This window comes from Octopus sinensis, linkage group LG14 (assembly GCF_006345805.1).
Source record: "Octopus sinensis linkage group LG14, ASM634580v1, whole genome shotgun sequence".
In the NCBI taxonomy this organism is placed as follows: Eukaryota; Metazoa; Mollusca; class Cephalopoda; order Octopoda; family Octopodidae; genus Octopus; species Octopus sinensis.
This window is the reverse complement of record NC_043010.1, coordinates 35,498,733-35,516,144: the sequence shown is the minus strand read 5'-3', so window position 1 is coordinate 35,516,144 and position 17,412 is coordinate 35,498,733. Positions and strand designations below refer to the sequence as shown.

Sequence of the window (17,412 nt, the reverse complement as noted above, 5' to 3'; positions counted from 1 at the left end):
TTTTTTTTTTTTTTCGAACACAAATCCCAATTCCTTTTATGATGTCATTCTGAAGAAAACTGTTCAATATACACTAAAATATATATAGATAAATTACATTCATTTATTTATACATATTTATATAACTCATTTCACATGATAACACACACCCCCATAAAAGAAAGGAGAAAATAGAGGTTTAGAAAGAAAATAAGGAAGGGAGGGAATGGCAAGTGCCCAGTATATGTTATGGAGGGTTTGTTGTTAAAATGCTTAATCAAAACAACAGGGTCTGCAAACAAGGGGCAACAGCAGCGGTTGTTATCGCTGGTGGCATGCTGATGTGGCTTGTATTACTGAGACTGATGGACGCAATGGGAATGGTGGCAGCGGCGAAAGCTATTAACGGAGGAACAGTGGTGGTGGTATTAGAGGCGACAGAGTGTGGTGGAGGAGGCAGTTGAATCGACAGAGGCAAAGAACAACAAGGTTTATCACAAATGGTGGCAGAAACTACCCCGTTCATACCCGTTGCTAGCGACTTCATGCTGAAAAATGATTTTTACAGCAGATAGTAACACCAAAAACAAAAGAAAAAAAAAAAATTCACTTTCAACTTGCAAGCATATTGAAAAAAATTTGTTTTCAGTCAACAAGCAAACTAGTGTTTGGCTTAGCTAAGAAATAGATGTGTTGTAATAAAAATAATTATTACATAAATCTAATTCGGGACTCTGAGAAACCATGAGTGCATATAAAAAAAACAAAAAAAAGCTTAAATACTGAGTTTTAAGATAGAACCTTATTCCCTCCCATCTGAAAATTCACTGTTAACTTATGTCTAAATACATGTTGCTATAAGAGTTATGTATACAAAATAAATATACAATATTGTTTACATATTAAATGTATAATGTGTATGTTTGTTTTGTATGTATAGTTGCGAATAATTTACTTAATACAGCTTTGCTACTATCATCATTACTGTTATAATATCGTTGTTGCTCTCTTATCTCTCTCTGGCTATCAGTTCTATTTGATTAAATCTACAAATGATGATGTGAACGGGTAGTAGGATGATAGGAAATTGATCGTTTCAAACAAGCTTTTCTCATCGAGACAGTCCCATTCGCAATCACTTCCGAGACATTGTGTTGACTGTTGTGCGCCGTCACTTCTGTTCGAACGTCGTTTCCTTTTGCTGCTGAGGTTGATGCCGACAATGTTGTCGATGTCACCCTGGTCTATGTCGATGGTCGTGTACTTGTTACTGGCGAGGTAGAAGTGAGAGGAGACGGGTAAAGAGAGAAAAGTGCTTTGAGTATTAGTTAAATACTTTCTGTTGTTGTTGTTGTTATTCGTCGTGGAGACAACTGTGGTAATGTTCGTGTTATTGTTAATGGTGTTTCTACTGGAGTTTATGTTGGTTCTGTTATTTGTAATAGAGGTGGTCTTAATGTCAGTATTTGTGCTGTTGTTGTCTATGTTGGTGCTATTGGTGTTTTGATGCGCTGATAAAAACAGAAGAAATAGAAAACTGTCAACAACAGCAAATAAGGCTATATAAATGGTGGTTATAGAGGTAGCAGCAGCAAGGGCAGCGGCAATGAGATTGGTGTTGTTGGTCGCAGTAGAAGAGATTCCAATGAGTTGGCGAAGATGACGAGAGTGGTAATAGTAATAATAACAGTAGCTGTAATAGTAACAGTAATGAAGTTGTTGAGGCAAGGGGCGTTGGCGTTGACAACAAAGATTATAATAGTAATTATTATTATAATTACAAAAAGAGTTGGTGGGTCTCTCTGCCAACAGGGCTGTTATGTATATGTTGCTGGGTCCTTCGTCAACATCCATGGTCGAAGTATGAGGCAGTGCCGAGAAAGGCACGACAGCATATTTCCTGCTACGGCAAGTTTCTGCATGAGACTCAGTGGAAGATTTGCTGACTGACAAAATCAGTACCAGAAGCAATGAAATATTTGTCTGAAAGAATAAAGAAAGAGAACAAGCAAGCTGTCCTCTTCGCTCGCTACAACAGCAGCAGAACAATAATGGAGCTCCGAGATAAACGGACAGCGCATGCACGGTAGTAGAAAACTAGACGCGCAGAAACGGGAGGAGACAGGATCAACTGCGGAGTTTAACCTCCTCTTCGTCCCTTCTTTCTATCTCTTATTTCACTCGTAATTTCTATTCTAACATATGACAATGTTAATTTAGGTAATAAGTAATCTGGGTTTTTTCAAAGGATTATATTTCTATACACTCTGATTTGACGACAAATATCAACATAGTCTAATTAGGTTATAAAAAGAAATGGAAGAGGAGACATCCTTTTTAATGATTAGTCACTGAAATGTATTATTTTATAAATATATATTTATATATATATATACAAATGGAAGCTGGAACGGAAGTTCTGAAAGTGTTTCTTTTTTTATTAATGGTAATAAATGTAGATTAAATATATCTCAAATAAAAATGATTGTTTTAAGTTATATATTTTTTTCCGTAGAACCGATAAGTGGGTAGGAAGTAAATAAAAATAGGACAGACATTAGTGTATATTTATTCGCTTAAATTAAATTAAATCCATACTCCTTTACGACTGAAAGTATTAATATTAATAAAATATGATAATTATATTCGTGAATAATTAATATTTATCAATTTTTTTTTTTCGGACAAATATTATAATCAGCCGGATGCCTGTTGCATTTTGGGTAAAGCAAGCGTGAACTTGACTGAGGAAAGATTCTGAGAATGATTCGTATGAACCAAAAATTGTTTTTATTTCTTTTTTTCTCTCTTTTCTAAGTTAAAGTCAGTTGGATGCAGATGAAGTATATTTTTTTGAATATGACATTTAATTTAGTTTTAAATAAAAAGTGGTATTAAATTCTAAACCAATTTCTCTCAATTACAATTACATAACAGGAAAGAAAATCTCCAGCCCGGCTAAACTTAGCGGTCTGCGTCAGCAAAAGTATGTTAAATTTCACAAAAGTGAGATTGTTGGCATGATTATTTGTTTCTGTAAACTTTATACATAACATTTATGACAGATATGAGATTTAATGGAGGACCTTTCTCTTTTACTTTCTTTTTTATTATTACCGTAACTTTTTCAAAGAAGCTTTTTTTTTTTTTTTCAAATTTATATATTTGTGTAGACTATTTAGTCAAGAGGAGGAAGTGCAGCGCCCATGTTCAAAGCTTCCGAAACTAGAAAGTGCGAGTTGTCCTCATACCGAAGAGTTGACCGAATTCTTGCAACTGAGTGGACACTGCTGAGAGGTGGGAGTGTCTGATATCTATCGGCAACATACTTTATACATTAAGGTGTTAGATAGTCATGTTAAACCGAATGGCGGATTAGTCTACCGCTCCAAATATGTTCTCTGCCTACTAAATTTAACTACTGTGGTCATGTTATGTAATGGGATTAAACCTGAAACAACGTAGTTGTGTAGCGAACTTTGTAACCGCGCCAATATAAATGTGTCATTACAACTCACCAAACATAATAAAAGTTGTACTAAGTTAAGATATCATTCTGACAGAGAAGTTATATGGGACGGAGGGTGTATCTTCTTTTTTCTTTTCTTTATTTTATATTAAAACTGGATCAACTTGGAAGGAAATGCTGATCTGTCACCTCTTGCTGAGACAGTAGTATTCTCTAGTTCAGTCAAGGACATGTAGCACATTCTGCATTGACACCAGTTAACCAACAATCATAATGGAAAATGTCTGCCATGATTGTGGGTGAACTAGTTGCCTCTATTTCTGCCTTACCTGTTTATATGTTTGAAATTTACCTAAAGACGATGGGGTTTTGCCATGATGTTATCTGAGAATGCATCAATAAAATGCCAGTGAAACAGCTGTTGTGAATTTTGGAAACTAGTTGCCTCTATTTCTACCTTACCTGTTTATATGTTTGAAATTTACCTAAAGATGGTGGGGTTTTTTTGCCATGATGTTATCTGAGAATGTATCAATAAACTGCCAGTGAAACAGCTGTTGTGAATTTTGGAAACTAGTTGCCTCTATTTCTACCTTACCTGTTTATATATTTGAAATTTACCTAAAGATGGAGGGGTTTTGCCATGATGTTATCTGAGAATGCATCAATAAAATGTTGCTGAAACAGCTGTTGTGAATTTTGAACACTTATGTTCTGTGTGTGTGTGTGCGTGTTGAGTACTATTTTAATCCCCACTAGCACTATGACCCGGCAACACCTGGTCATAGTGCTAGTGCATGCATATACAGCTGCGTGCGTGCGCACATACACGTGAGTACTGTCCAAATCTCCGACCAATCACATACAGCTAGCTGGCATTCAATTGGCATATCAAGTTTCGGGCATTTTGATTGGCTTTTGGATAGAAAATTTACAAAAAAGTCACTTCTATTGATTTTTTAATGGCTTTGCGGGGTGACTGGGGAAATGTAAAGATAAGCACGACCACACTTGGACGGTTTTGAATGACCATAGAAAATGTGAGCCCTCTAACTGAAAAATTGTGGATTTGTATAAAGGATACACACACAAACATTTTGCCGTTTATATATAGAGAGATAAAGTTAGAAAAGTAACTTAGCTGAAAATTTCATAAAACTCAGCCTATGAATAACTTGTGTAACTTTCTGCTAATTAAAAGGAAAAGCACATATACTCTTATATTGAATCCTATTTCTCTTGTTTGTTTCATCAAACTTACATGAAATACTCAAACATGTAAAATTAGAAAATGAACTAGTATCTGGTGAAATCCTCTCATATAATGTTCTTACCAACATTGGCAAAAAGTTAGCTACAGTTTCATCAAAATATTTGCAGCTTCATTAGTTTGTATAACCAGAACATCTTGCAAACAGTAGATGGTGATAATACATACACAGGCACAGGTGAGGCTGTGTGGTAAGAAGGCGGCGAGGTGGAAGACATGTTAGTATGCTGGGCGAAATGCGTAGCCGTATTTCGTCTGCCGCTATGTTCTGAGTTCAAATTCCGCTTAGGTCGACTTTGCCCTTCATCCTTTCGGGGTCGATTAAATAAGTACCAGTTACGCACTGGGGTCAATATAATCGACTTAATCCATTTGTCTGTCCTCTCTGTGTTTAGCCCCTTGTGGGCAATAAAGAAATAAGAAGCTTGCTCCTGCGCATGCATTGGGTTATTTGCTGTCTGGATTTCGTAAGAGTCAGACGTAGTTTTTTGTGTTGCATAGAAGATGTACTCAGACCTTGATGGGTCTGAGTTGTCAGAGGAGGAGGAGGAGGAGCATGTAAGGGCAGTCATAAAGATGGACAGAGTGTTGAAGATAAGGAGTTTTGCTGAAGCCACAGAAGTGACACGAAGGGAGCTAGACTTAGCTGGTCTGAAGGAGTATGAGAAGATGGCTCAGAAGGTGAGCAGCGACATGTAGACGTCGTTCCCCAAAGGAATTATGGAGAGGAAAACGATCACCTATAAGATGTATTCGTTAAAAGAAAAAAAAGCAGAAGTGGAAAAGGCACTGAGGGAACAATCAAAGGAGATAACATACATAACCAAAGGAAGAAGATATGGAACAATAGTCGTTCAATTTAGGACAGTAGAGGAGGTGAGGAAGCTGGCGACTGTAGCAGTGAAAACAGAGGAAGTAGTGCTTCTGCCCACATACCTTGGAAGAAAGACTTCCAAGGTGAGGGTAGAAGCAATTCCACCAGATATAGAAGTGGCTTGGGTGGCAGCAGCTGTCCTTGTTGGAAGCAAGGAGAAGGTGGCTGTCCTCCATGCCACAGAAACGGAAGAAGGCGGGTGGAAAGGAAAGACACTTGAACTCACTATTCAGACAGATGAGGGCAACTGGAGAACTTGGCAGAGACGGTGACATTGGGGAAAATCGTGCTGAGGGTGTAGGTAGAAGGTAGAGTACCACATTGTTTTAAATGTGGCCAAAAGGGCCACATTAGAGCATACTGCCCTCTACAGAGGACAATGGCTGGGGAAACAGTTGTGGAGATGGAAGAGAAAAGAGAGGAAGAAAAGACAGATTGAGGAAAGGAGGAAGAATGGGAAGTTACAGAGAGCAGAAAGAGAAAGAGAAAAAAAAGAAAAGACACTGAGTATGATGTGGTACCCCAGTCCAACTCCATCCCATCCAAGATCACTCAGACCCACCTTCCCCATACAGACACCAAACCCACCCACTCCATTTCCCCCACAAGAAAAAAAAGAATAAGAAAGAACAGACACCACAAAATTTAGAACAATGCTTTTCATATGGTACCTTGGTTTTAGGATATCAATTCTATTCATTTTCTGTCTACCAAATCCACTCAAGGCTTTGGTCAGCCCGAGGCTATAGTAGAAGACACTTGCCCAAGGTGCCACGCAGTGGGACTGAACCCGGAACCATGTGGTTGGTAAGCAGGCTACTTACCACACAGCCACTCCCGCACTTTGTATTATAACACAAACTGTTATTTCTTTTTCAAAGAAAGTTATTCACAAACATTGTTCCTATCCATGTTTTCACATTGTATTTTCATTTTCCATGTTTTGCATTTAGTTTGATGTGCATAGATGTGTAGCTAAAGGTTTACTGCACCAAACTCTGCAATTATGTTCAGTATCTATCATGATGCATGTATTGCTTTTCCTATTTTACAACCTGTTTGCAAGCACATGTTTCTGCTATCTCATTTTGTTTGCCATCATAGCCACCTGGGGTCAGTACACATTGTCCATGCTGACATGGGTTGGACAGTTTGACCAGGCAAGCTGGAAGGCTGCACCAGACTCCAGTCTGATTTGGCATGGTTTTTATAGTAGGATGCCCTTCCTAACACCAACCACTCCAAGAGTATAATGGGTGCTTTTACATGCCACTGACACGACATTGGTATCTGCCACAACTGCAATTTTACTTGGCTTGATGGGTCTTCTTTTCAAGCACGACATAATGCCAAAGGTCTTGGTCATTGCCTCTGTGAGGTCCAACAATCAAAAGGAACTTTTCACATGCCACCAGCATCAGCCGCTGTGCTTCAAGAGGCCCAACATGCAAAAAGTGCTTTTTATGTGCCCCCAGCATGGGTGCCAGTTACATGACACTGACATCAGCCACAACTACGATTTTACTTGGCTTGACAGGTCTGCTCAAGCACAGAATAATGCCAAAGGTCTCAGGCATTAGTAATTTCCTCTGTGTGGCCCAAAGTTCAAAGATCATGCTACACCACCTCATCCCATGTCTTCTTGCATGTACCTCTACCACATGTTCCCTCCACAGTTAGAGATCGGTACTTCTTTACATAGCTGTCCCCATCAATATGCACCACATAGCAACACTTGTGTAGTCGTCTCTCTTGCGCACCACATCTGATGCCTCTTATGCCCAACTTTTCTCTCAAGATATTTACAATCTGTCAAACATGTACACTGACATTGCACATCCAGTGAAGCATACTGGCTTTATTTTTTTGCAAGCCTACACATGTCTTTGGCTGTCACAGATCATGTTTCACTGTCGTGTAGTATAGTTGTTCACACACAAGCATCATACAATCTGCCTTTCACTTTGAGGGAGAGGCCCATTGTTGCCAGCAGAAGTAGGAGCTCTCTGAACTTTGCCTGGACTAATCTTATTTTCACAACTATGCTCTTGGAGCTTTCACTTCTGCTTCTAACTTGGTCACCTTGATAATGGAAGCTATCTATTACCTCTAGCTTACCCTGCTGGCAGTTGATGAAGTCTGTTTTCTGTACATTTTTGGTGTTCATTGTACCTGTGCATCTTCCACACACAAAAGCTATTTTCCCTGTTAACCTTCCTCTGATACTGCTGCACTTCTTATGTGTCCATAGCTTACACCAGGTACATCTTATGGAGTTTCTACCTGTGCCTTTTCTACAGATCGAGCAGGGTCATCTACCTGAAGAGATTTGTGATTTGTCTGCCTTCCTACTTACTAAAACTTTGGTTTTTGCTAGGTTAATTCAAAGGCCCTTCAATTCTAGACCTTGCTTCCATACCTGAAACTTCTCTAGTTATTCAGCTATAAGAACAAGGTCATCAACATAGGGGAGCTCCTAGGGGCTACCTGTCTTAAATTCCTCTGTTATTGCCTGGAGAATTATGATGAATAAGAGGGGGCTGAGGACCAATCCTTGGTGAACCCCTACTTGTACCCTGAATTCTTTGCTGTAGTTGTTGCTAACCCTCACCTTACTGTACATGGCTAGTACAGCTCTCACCAACCACTTGTCTATCCCTAGTTTCCACATTGACCACCAGATAAGGGATCAGGGGACCCTGTCAAAGGCTTTCTGAGTCAACAAAAGACAAGTACAGAGGTTTATCTTTGGCTATGTATTTCTCTTGCAGCTGCCTTACCAGAAATATAGCATCAGTGGTGCTTCTACCTGGCACATAACCAAACTACATCTCATCTAGGCTTTCTCCCCAATTAGTTGGGTTCTGACCCTCTCCATAACTTTCATCATCTGATCCAATAATTTGATACCTCTGTAATTATTCCTATCTAAGGTATCACTTTTACATTTGTAGCAATTGACTATGGTACTGCTACCCCAATCATTGGGTATGATTCCTTCATGAACCACCTGATTTACAATACAGGTGACTAGACCATAACCCACACCACTAGATATTTTAAGCATCTCAGTGGTGATTCCTGATGGGCTGGGAACTTTCCCTGTCTTCATATTCTTAATTGCTTTATCTACCAAGATACTGTCAATTCAGATAGCTGGTCTCCCAATTGGGTCAACATTTCACAGACTCTCCTCCATGTTCAGCAGTTTTTCATAATGACATTTCCAAGCTTCTTTCTTTGCAGAATCATTACATGCAAGAGTGCCACCATCCATGCAGACATATTTCTCTTCTATGACATCACAATTTTCTCACATAGACTGTCTTGCAATCCGAAAATCTTCAAGTCTTTGGTCTTCACATGGCTGAACATAGGCAAACTCCTTTTCTGCTTCTCCATTAACTTGAATACCTGTCTTCTAGCTTCCCTTCTGGCTATCTGATACAGTTCCCTGCTACCCCCATGTGCTCAGGTAAAAGAGGTAGAACTAATTTTGGGTTCTGTATTTATATTTTTTCTAACTAAATTAGGTCAGACTGAACAAAAGATTTTTCATCAGTTATCTTATCTGAACCCTTTTTTTAACCTAAGAATGTTCACTTAGGCAACAGAACTGTAATAGAAATAAATCTAGGCAAGATATTGAATCCTGGCTAAGAATCTAGGAAGGTATTTGTTACACACACACATGGAGCTATGTTAAAAGCACTGGTGCTAGTACCACTTAAAAGTGCCCAATACACTCCGTGGAGTTGTTGACGTTAGGAAGGGCATCCAACTGGAGAAACCATGCCAGAACAGACAATGGAGCCTAGTGTAGATACTGACCTTACCAGCTCTAGTCAAACCATCAAACTCATTCCAGCATAGGAAATGGACGTAAAATGATCACGCACACACAGTGGAGAGTTATTCAACACAATTTTCCCTTGTAAATTTGGAGTTATACACCCTAATATATATATATATCATCATCATCATCATCGTTTAGCGTCTGCCTCTCATGCTAGCATGGGTTGGACAGTTCAACTGGGGTCTGGGAAGCCAGAAGGCTGCACCAGGCCCAGTCTGATCTGGCAATGTTTCTACGGCTGGATGCCCTTCCTAACGCCAACCACTCCATGAGTGTAGTGGGTGCTTTTTACGTGCCAGAGGAGGCTGGCAAACAGCCACGATCGGATGGTGCTTTTTATGTGCCATACACACACATACATATATATACATATAACCAAGAATATACTACAGCTCAAAATTTATTTTTATTTCGATTTACTACCTTCTTAAATGGGTTTTGCTTGTACATTATGCCTTGACATAGTTCCTGTGGCTGGCTTTCCTAATGCTTACTAGTCCTTGATGTTTGTGTGTGTGTGTGGTGTTGATGAGGATTTAGTTGTCTGTTCGACTCAACTACTTGCACCTGAATGATGAGCAGTCCACAGAAACGAGCATCTTCAGGGAAATTTTCATACAAAATCAGTATGACATAGCATGTACAATCCATCCGACAAGCTTCTATAGCTTCTGTCTACCCAGTTTTACTCTCTCAGGTCAATAAATGTAGAAAACAGCATCTGTCCAAGCTGACACCCTGGAACTCGTGGCTGGAATACGAACTTCTTAACCATTTGACCGTACTGTTTAGACATACATTCGTATACATATAAGTTTGGGCAATCTTTTCCTAACTGTATACGAAGGGTGAAACTATTTCAGCAACTTCTGTACAAAAATGGGATCTTTTCGGTTTGAAAGGCAGTTTTTTCTAGCGGCGTCATATGAAATTGTCACCCATAATTATGACCCTACAATCGATCTATTGCATTTCAATCTCTTTTAGGGTTGGGGGAAGGGTATCTTTTTTTCTTCAGAAATGTAAATAAACCCAATCTGTTTCTTAAACGAGGGACATATTCATAAGGCACAGAATGCTTTTTAACTCAATTAGTTGAAATTGCAGAAAAAAAACAACAAATATCTTACAAACTATAGAATTTTCTCAATAAAGCCAAGAGAAAAGGATGTTTTATAAACAGATTCTACCAGTATACGAAGTTTAAAATTTTTTAGTTACCTAGAAATTATGTTAAAAACTGCCGTTCAAACCGAAAAGATCCCGGCAGTTTTTTCTAGCAGTGTCATATGAAATTGTCACCCATAATTATGACCCTAGCATCGATCTATTGCATTTCAATCTCTTTTAGGGTTAGGGGTGGGGGAAGGGTATCTTTTTTTCTTCTCAAATGTAAATAAACCCAATCTGTTTTTTAAACGAGGGACATATTCATACGGCACAGAATATTTTTTACCTCAATAGACGTCATTGATTGGTTGAAATTGTAGAAATTAAAGAAAAAAAACAGCAAATATCTTACAAACTATAGAATTTTCTCAAAGCCAAGAGAAAAAGATGTTTTATAAACACATTCTACCAGTATACGAAATTTAAAAGTGTTTAGTTTCGTGGAAATTATTAAAAAAAACTGCCGTTCAAATCGAGAAGATCCAAGAAATAGTCTCAATTTTCGTGTACGTTTACGAAAGATTGCCTAGGTTTGATTATTGCCATACCCTAAACTCTCGGACCTTTAGTCAATTGTGTGACTTTTTACCGACTAAAAAATAAAGTATATACTCATATATTAAGTCTTCTCGTTTGTTCAACCAAACCTGAATATATTCATTTTTAAGATTAGTAAGTTAAAAAATAAGATTTTTATATTTTTAGAGGAAGAATTTATTTTGCAATATACATTCTTGTTTAGTAAAAAAAAAATGCTGTTCCGGACATGCGTAGGATGTATTTTACACTAGGATAAAATGTATTGTTAAAGGGAGGTAATTAAGAAATTTATTCCGTCAGAATAAGCGTTTGTGATTTCTCCTCTCACTCTCTCTCTTTTCACTGTATTCCGGAACTAGTTTTCAAATAACGACTACTCCCCTACATTCACTCTTAGAATTAACGAACACGAATGTGAGTTCACGTACCACGTGGCCTCTAATCGCTCTTCCTTTCTCACTTCTGAACATTCGCCATGGCGGTTGGTAAAAATAAGAGGCTTACAAAAGGTGGAAAAAAGGGCCAAAAAAAGAAACCAGTAGACCCTTTCACGAAAAAAGATTGGTATGATGTCAAAGCCCCTAGTATGTTTAACATTAGGCAAGTCGGCAAAACTTTAGTAACTAGAACACAAGGTACTAAAATTGCCTCCGAAGGTCTGAAAGGCCGCGTGTTTGAAGTATCTCTAGCAGATCTTCAAAATGACGAAATTGCCTTCCGCAAGATGAAGCTGATCGCCGAAGAAGTTCAAGGCAAAAACGTTCTTACCAATTTCCACGGCATGGACCTGACCAGAGATAAATTGTGTTCCATGGTGAAGAAATGGCAGACTCTGATTCAGGCACATGTCGATGTACGAACCACTGATGGATATCTGTTGAGAATGTTCTGTATCGGTTTCACCAAAAAGAAGCCCAACCAAAACAAGAAGACATGTTATGCTCAACATGCTCAAGTAAGTTTGTTATTTTTTCCCCTGCGATTATGATGATAATTGTTGCACTTAAATCCATGTTTTTATTATAATTATTGTAATTTATGCAGTCTAATATCGTTGTTGCTTAACATTAGGTATCTATCTGAGGGGTAAATCTTCAACAAATGTCAGCGCTACGAGGCGACGATTTATGTATGAAAAGCATTTTTTTGTTTTTTACAAAATCATTGGGAATATTAATTGTTCGGTGCAATACTTCCGCCTGTAAAAGATTTTCTTTTAAACCTTTGGATTATCGACAAAACTTTACACTGACTAATTAAGATTGACATGCTGTTTCTGTTACATTTACATTATCAGTGTGGTAGGAGATTTTCAAAATTCGTTCATATGTGAAAGAAGGACCTAGGAAATGGAATTTCCATTGCTAAATAGTGTTTTTGAAAATAATTATTGGAAATCGGATTTTCTTATTTAGATTGTAATGAATAGATTACCGAAAGAATTTTACATAGCGTGTTTAAATTACAGGACAACCGGCCGGCTTCTGGTGTTGATGTATTTTTCTGATTTTATTACCGTTTCTATGCGGTAGAATTAGTTCGTTTGGTTAATGTTTAAGTAACAATCATGTTAATGCAATAAAAATTGCTAAAATAAAAAGTAATCTTTCAACGCATATTGAAGTATTCTTACGATTACCCTCACATAGTGCGGAGCCATCCATCGAACAAAAATAACTTCGACTGTGGACGAAACACGTGTGTGTACTTGTATTTTTATTATATTCTTTAATATTTGTGATTATCGAAAATAAATTTTAGATGCATGTATGCAGGACACTGTAAAGCAGCTGATAGTGTAACAGCATTTTCATACGGGTAAAAATATACTAAGGGAATGTGGAAGACGTGAGGCCCAATTTTTGTTAATCCATATTATTCTAAAGTTGAAATTTATTTTTCCTTTCTCTATCGTCTACAATCGATCAAATAAAAATTAAGAATGGATATAAAGACTTCTAATCCTAATCCCATTTTTACCGAATTGCCTGCGTTTTGTTGTAGTTAATGAGTCGGTTGAAGCTAAGTGTATAGTTACGACGAGTATTTAATGAATGTTACAAAGTTAGGCTTTTTCTTTTTATAATATCAGAATATAATTTATGGATGACTTTTTGCTAGGTATTCTAATTGTTTTCTGACCAAATACATTCAGATTGTTGATTTCATGGGGGAGGAGGTTGTAGATGACCTCGAAAATATTCTCGCTAAAAATTTCCAAAAATTAGTTTCTTACAGCTTGAATTTCGAAAATCCTCAATTTAATTTTCTGTTTTAGCTTTCGATGTCGCTTCGTGTGGTCCCTTCTGTTTCGTACAGAAAGTCGTTGTTTACGTTCGCATTCGACTACTTTACCCCAAATTTATGTTACTCTATTGTACATGTGTTTTTTTTAAATAAGAAAGAACTTAATCGTCAATTTGTAAGAGATACAAGTCCCCTGTGGCACATAATTGCTGGCGTTGCACTGATTCTCTGTTGTCAACCATCCTTTCATTTCACTCATACTTGCACAAAAAGCGAAGAAAGAGGCTGTTTGTGTAATTTACTGTCTGTAAAAAGACAAGTTGGTTGGTCAACGTTGAGATGCTTTCAATCCTAGAACTGAGAAAGGATTGAAGTGATTATGTAAGTTTGTGCATATTTCACCACTACTGGTTTACAGCTGGGCTGGGTGGTATGGCAACACAACAAATTTATATTCATCTTATGAATGCCTTTCCTCCCTTGGACACAAAGACCGGTTGAGGCAAGCGAAGTCAATATAGAACCTCATCCGACGACAAGACACCCATCCCAACCCCCCATGCTTGCGAAGAAATGTTGGGGCAAGCGAAATCGAAACCGAATTGAACCAGCCAGGATCCCTGGCCTGGTGGTACGTAAAAAGCACTATCCGACTGGGGCCGTGTGGCACGTAAATACTCCAATGCGACCGTACGACAGGCACCCATGCCAACCCCCTTGCTTGTGAAGACATGTTGGGGCAAGCGAAATCGAAATCGAATTGAACCAGCCAGGATCCCTGGTCTGGTGGTACGTAAAAAGCACTATCCGACTCGTGGCCGTGGCACGTAAATACTCCAATGCGACCGTACGACAGGCACCCTTGCCAAACCCCTTTGTTGTGAAGACATGTTGGGGCAAGCGAAATCGAAATCGAATTGAACCAGCCAGGATCTGGTCTGGTGGTACGTAAAAAGCACTATCCGACTCGTGGCCGATGCCAGCACCGCCTCGACTGGCTTCCGTGCCGGGGCAATAAAATACACCAATCTACCGTGGCCGTTGCCAGCCCCGCCTGGCACCTGTGAGGTGGCACGTAAAAAGCACCACTACACTCACGGAGTGGTTGGCGTTAGGAAGGGCATCCAGCTGTAGAAACATTGCCAAATTAGACTGGAGCCTGGTGAAGCCTTCTGGCTTCCCAGAACCCCAGTCGAACCGTCCAACCCATGCTAGCATGGAGAACGGACGTTAAACGACGATGATGATGATGATGCTCTTGACCATGCATCAGTTAGTGACTGGAGCCTCGAGATTCTTTTGTGTCTTTGCTAATTACAAATACAGAAGTTCTGGCAAGGTTGTTTCAGGAAGAAATCCCATCAACACCAAGGTGATATGACTTAATTAAAATAATGATTAGTTTTGAGGCTGGATAGCAAACAATAGATATCTTGTCATTGTTATAGTAACTTCTTGTAGAACAAAGATTTCTGGAAATTTTGTATAAAAAAAAAAACTAGGGCTATTGTAGTTAGGTTATTCCCTTGTATCCACTGAATATTTGGTGTGGATAGCATACTATACCAAATATTTGCTTCAGGACCACAAAAGTAATTAAACAATCCAGTATTCCTATTTACTGGGAATAGTGACAATACAACAATCATATCATCCATTGCAGGCCAATAATAAACATGAATGTTTTAGAAAGTAAACCATGTGAAGCAAAATGTTTGTTGTTATTGGTCTCCTGCATTCAAATGAACTGTATCCATCCCAATTCACAGAGGTTGTTTGAGAGTTTAGCTACTTAGTATACTGGCAGCAAGATGCAAGGAGCTTGTGATCCTGTATCCTGTCATTTTTATTGTGTGCATATTTTCTTGTGTTGCGTGTATGTTATATATTTACATTTTATTGCATTTTATAGGTAAAACTAATCAGGAAAAAGATGGTTGAGATCATCACCCGGGAGGTCACTGCTAATGACATGAAAGAAGTGGTCAACAAACTCATCCCTGATAGTATTGGCAAGGATATTGAAAAGGCTTGTCAAGGTATCTACCCTCTCCACGATGTCTTCATCAGGAAGGTGAAAGTATTGAAGAAACCCAAATTTGATCTTGGTAAATTGATGGAGCTGCATGGTGAAGGCAAGAGCACGACTGGTGCATCTGGCACAGAAACTGGAGAGAAGGTTTCCAGACCAGAGGGTTATGAGCCACCTGTACTAGACTCGGTTTAAATAATAAACTACCTCAAGCGAGGTGATTATTATTCTTGTATTTCTTTTATCAGACACACAACTGATTTGTTTGTTTTCTTTATTTTCATGTATATTTTAGAATTTTGAATTGGGTTATTTAGACACTGGCATGGCTGTTTGGTTAAGAAATTTACTTCTGAAAACATGATTATGCATTTCCATCCTACTGTGAGGACACTTGGCTGGTGTCCTACTATAGTCACAGGTTTACCAATGCCTTGTGAAATTATTAGAAAGAAACTGCAGAAGCTTGTGTGTTAACATACTTGTGGACAAGTTTGTCTTTCTGCATTTGCTTCATATAGACAGTGTTGTTTGCTTGCAGTCCACTGAAAGTATGTCTGAACTTCCTGACATTGTGTGGATCATGCAAAAGTTGTTCGTATAAGTGTTGTTGTTTCTTACAAGTTCTTCATATAATCATGTACAGGCTGTTCATTGCTCAATAGACTGGTGGGGTTATTCTCTTGTTTTGAAACAAGTGTAAGTCTGTACCAGAAAGAACGTCCAGCTTAGTAAACAACACAGTCTCATCTGACCCAGGGAAAAGGAGACTTGAAAAATTGTTTCAACATTATACCCATAGCATAATAGCTTCATTATCAGTAGATCTCAAAACAAAATATTAAAGATTTTGTAGATATGCCATAGATTTTCAGGGAATTAGTTGATACCATCAACCCCATTACTTCTACCACTTTCCCGCTTAATAATAATGATTTCTATTTTATCCACAAGGCCATACATTGTATGTATTGGGTTGATAGCCATTTATATCCCCTCCCCTTCGCTCCCAATACTTGTTTCACATTTACTGTATCAACCTCTGATGGCTTAGGTTGGATAGTTTGACACGGTACAACAGAGTAATGACCTACATCCTGCTCCAATCTCTTAAGATTTCTATTGCTGGATTTCTTTCTCACCACCAACCACTTCACAGTGTATTGAGTGCATGTCTTTGTAGCGCAGTACTGTAGATAGTGCTTTAACATTGGCAACATTAAAAAGCCTTTTCAACCTCTGCATTGTTGCTGCTCAATTTGATTTAGAGATCAAAGAGTACTGAGTACTTTTTCTTTTGTGGTACCAACTCTAAAGGCATCAGTTTTTCACCAAAGCATTTCAAAACTAATGAGAATTACTAAAAAGATAAACATTTGGTATTTTGGAGATAAGAATGCATACTAGATAAATTTTACTATATTCTCTGGGCTTACTAGGTAAAAAAATAGATAAATGCAAATGTGTAATACCAAGGAATAAAATTTGTGGCAACAAAAAAGAATTATGAGTGAGTTAAAGGTATCAGAAATGAAACCATTATTATTTTTAGTTATAATGGTATCTCCTAAGATGCAGTACTTTGAACAGAAATTTTCAATAGGTACATACACTCATTTCTTTCAGCAACATCAAGTAATCAAAAGATCAAATATTGCACTGCTTAAGAACAGTGTGTAACTTAAGCATCTCTGGTATTTAACCATTGTCAAAGGTGCATCCCAATGAATAGGTTTCAAGATCACTAAGCTTTAATTCATTGTTGATTCTGAAAATAAATCAGAAACAATGCTGCTGTGTCATCTGAAAGGCCAGTCAACTGATTGTGAACAGTTCATTGACAATACTATACTGAGACATGATTTCTTCTACCTCTTTTTTTGCTCCACATACCTATACCTGTTTCACATGTCTAATGGTGAACTCTTGGCTGTAATTTTCCTTCTCTCTGTATGTCACATTACATAGGGTTTGT

General features: G+C 38.2%; 1 protein-coding gene across 1 annotated transcript; it reads left to right on the top strand.

Moving 5' to 3' along the window:
- The first annotated feature begins 11,573 nt into the window (after positions 1-11,573).
- Positions 11,574-15,693, top strand: LOC115219037 (40S ribosomal protein S3a). The gene is made up of 2 exons (XM_029789084.2): positions 11,574-12,113; positions 15,318-15,693. The coding sequence occupies exons 1-2, from the start codon at positions 11,634-11,636 to the stop codon at positions 15,630-15,632; spliced, it is 795 nt and encodes a 264-aa protein (XP_029644944.1). The 5' UTR covers positions 11,574-11,633; the 3' UTR covers positions 15,633-15,693.
- Positions 15,694-17,412: the final 1,719 nt, after the last annotated feature.

Excerpts from the sequence above, each read along its gene's own strand:
- LOC115219037 (XM_029789084.2), top strand. The coding sequence starts at position 11,634 with ATGGCGGTTGGTAAAAATAAGAGGCTTACAAAAGGTGGAAAAAAGGGC. Across the intron at positions 12,114-15,317 it reads GTTATGCTCAACATGCTCAA|GTAAAACTAATCAGGAAAAA; the intron begins GTAAGTTTGTTA and ends TGCATTTTATAG.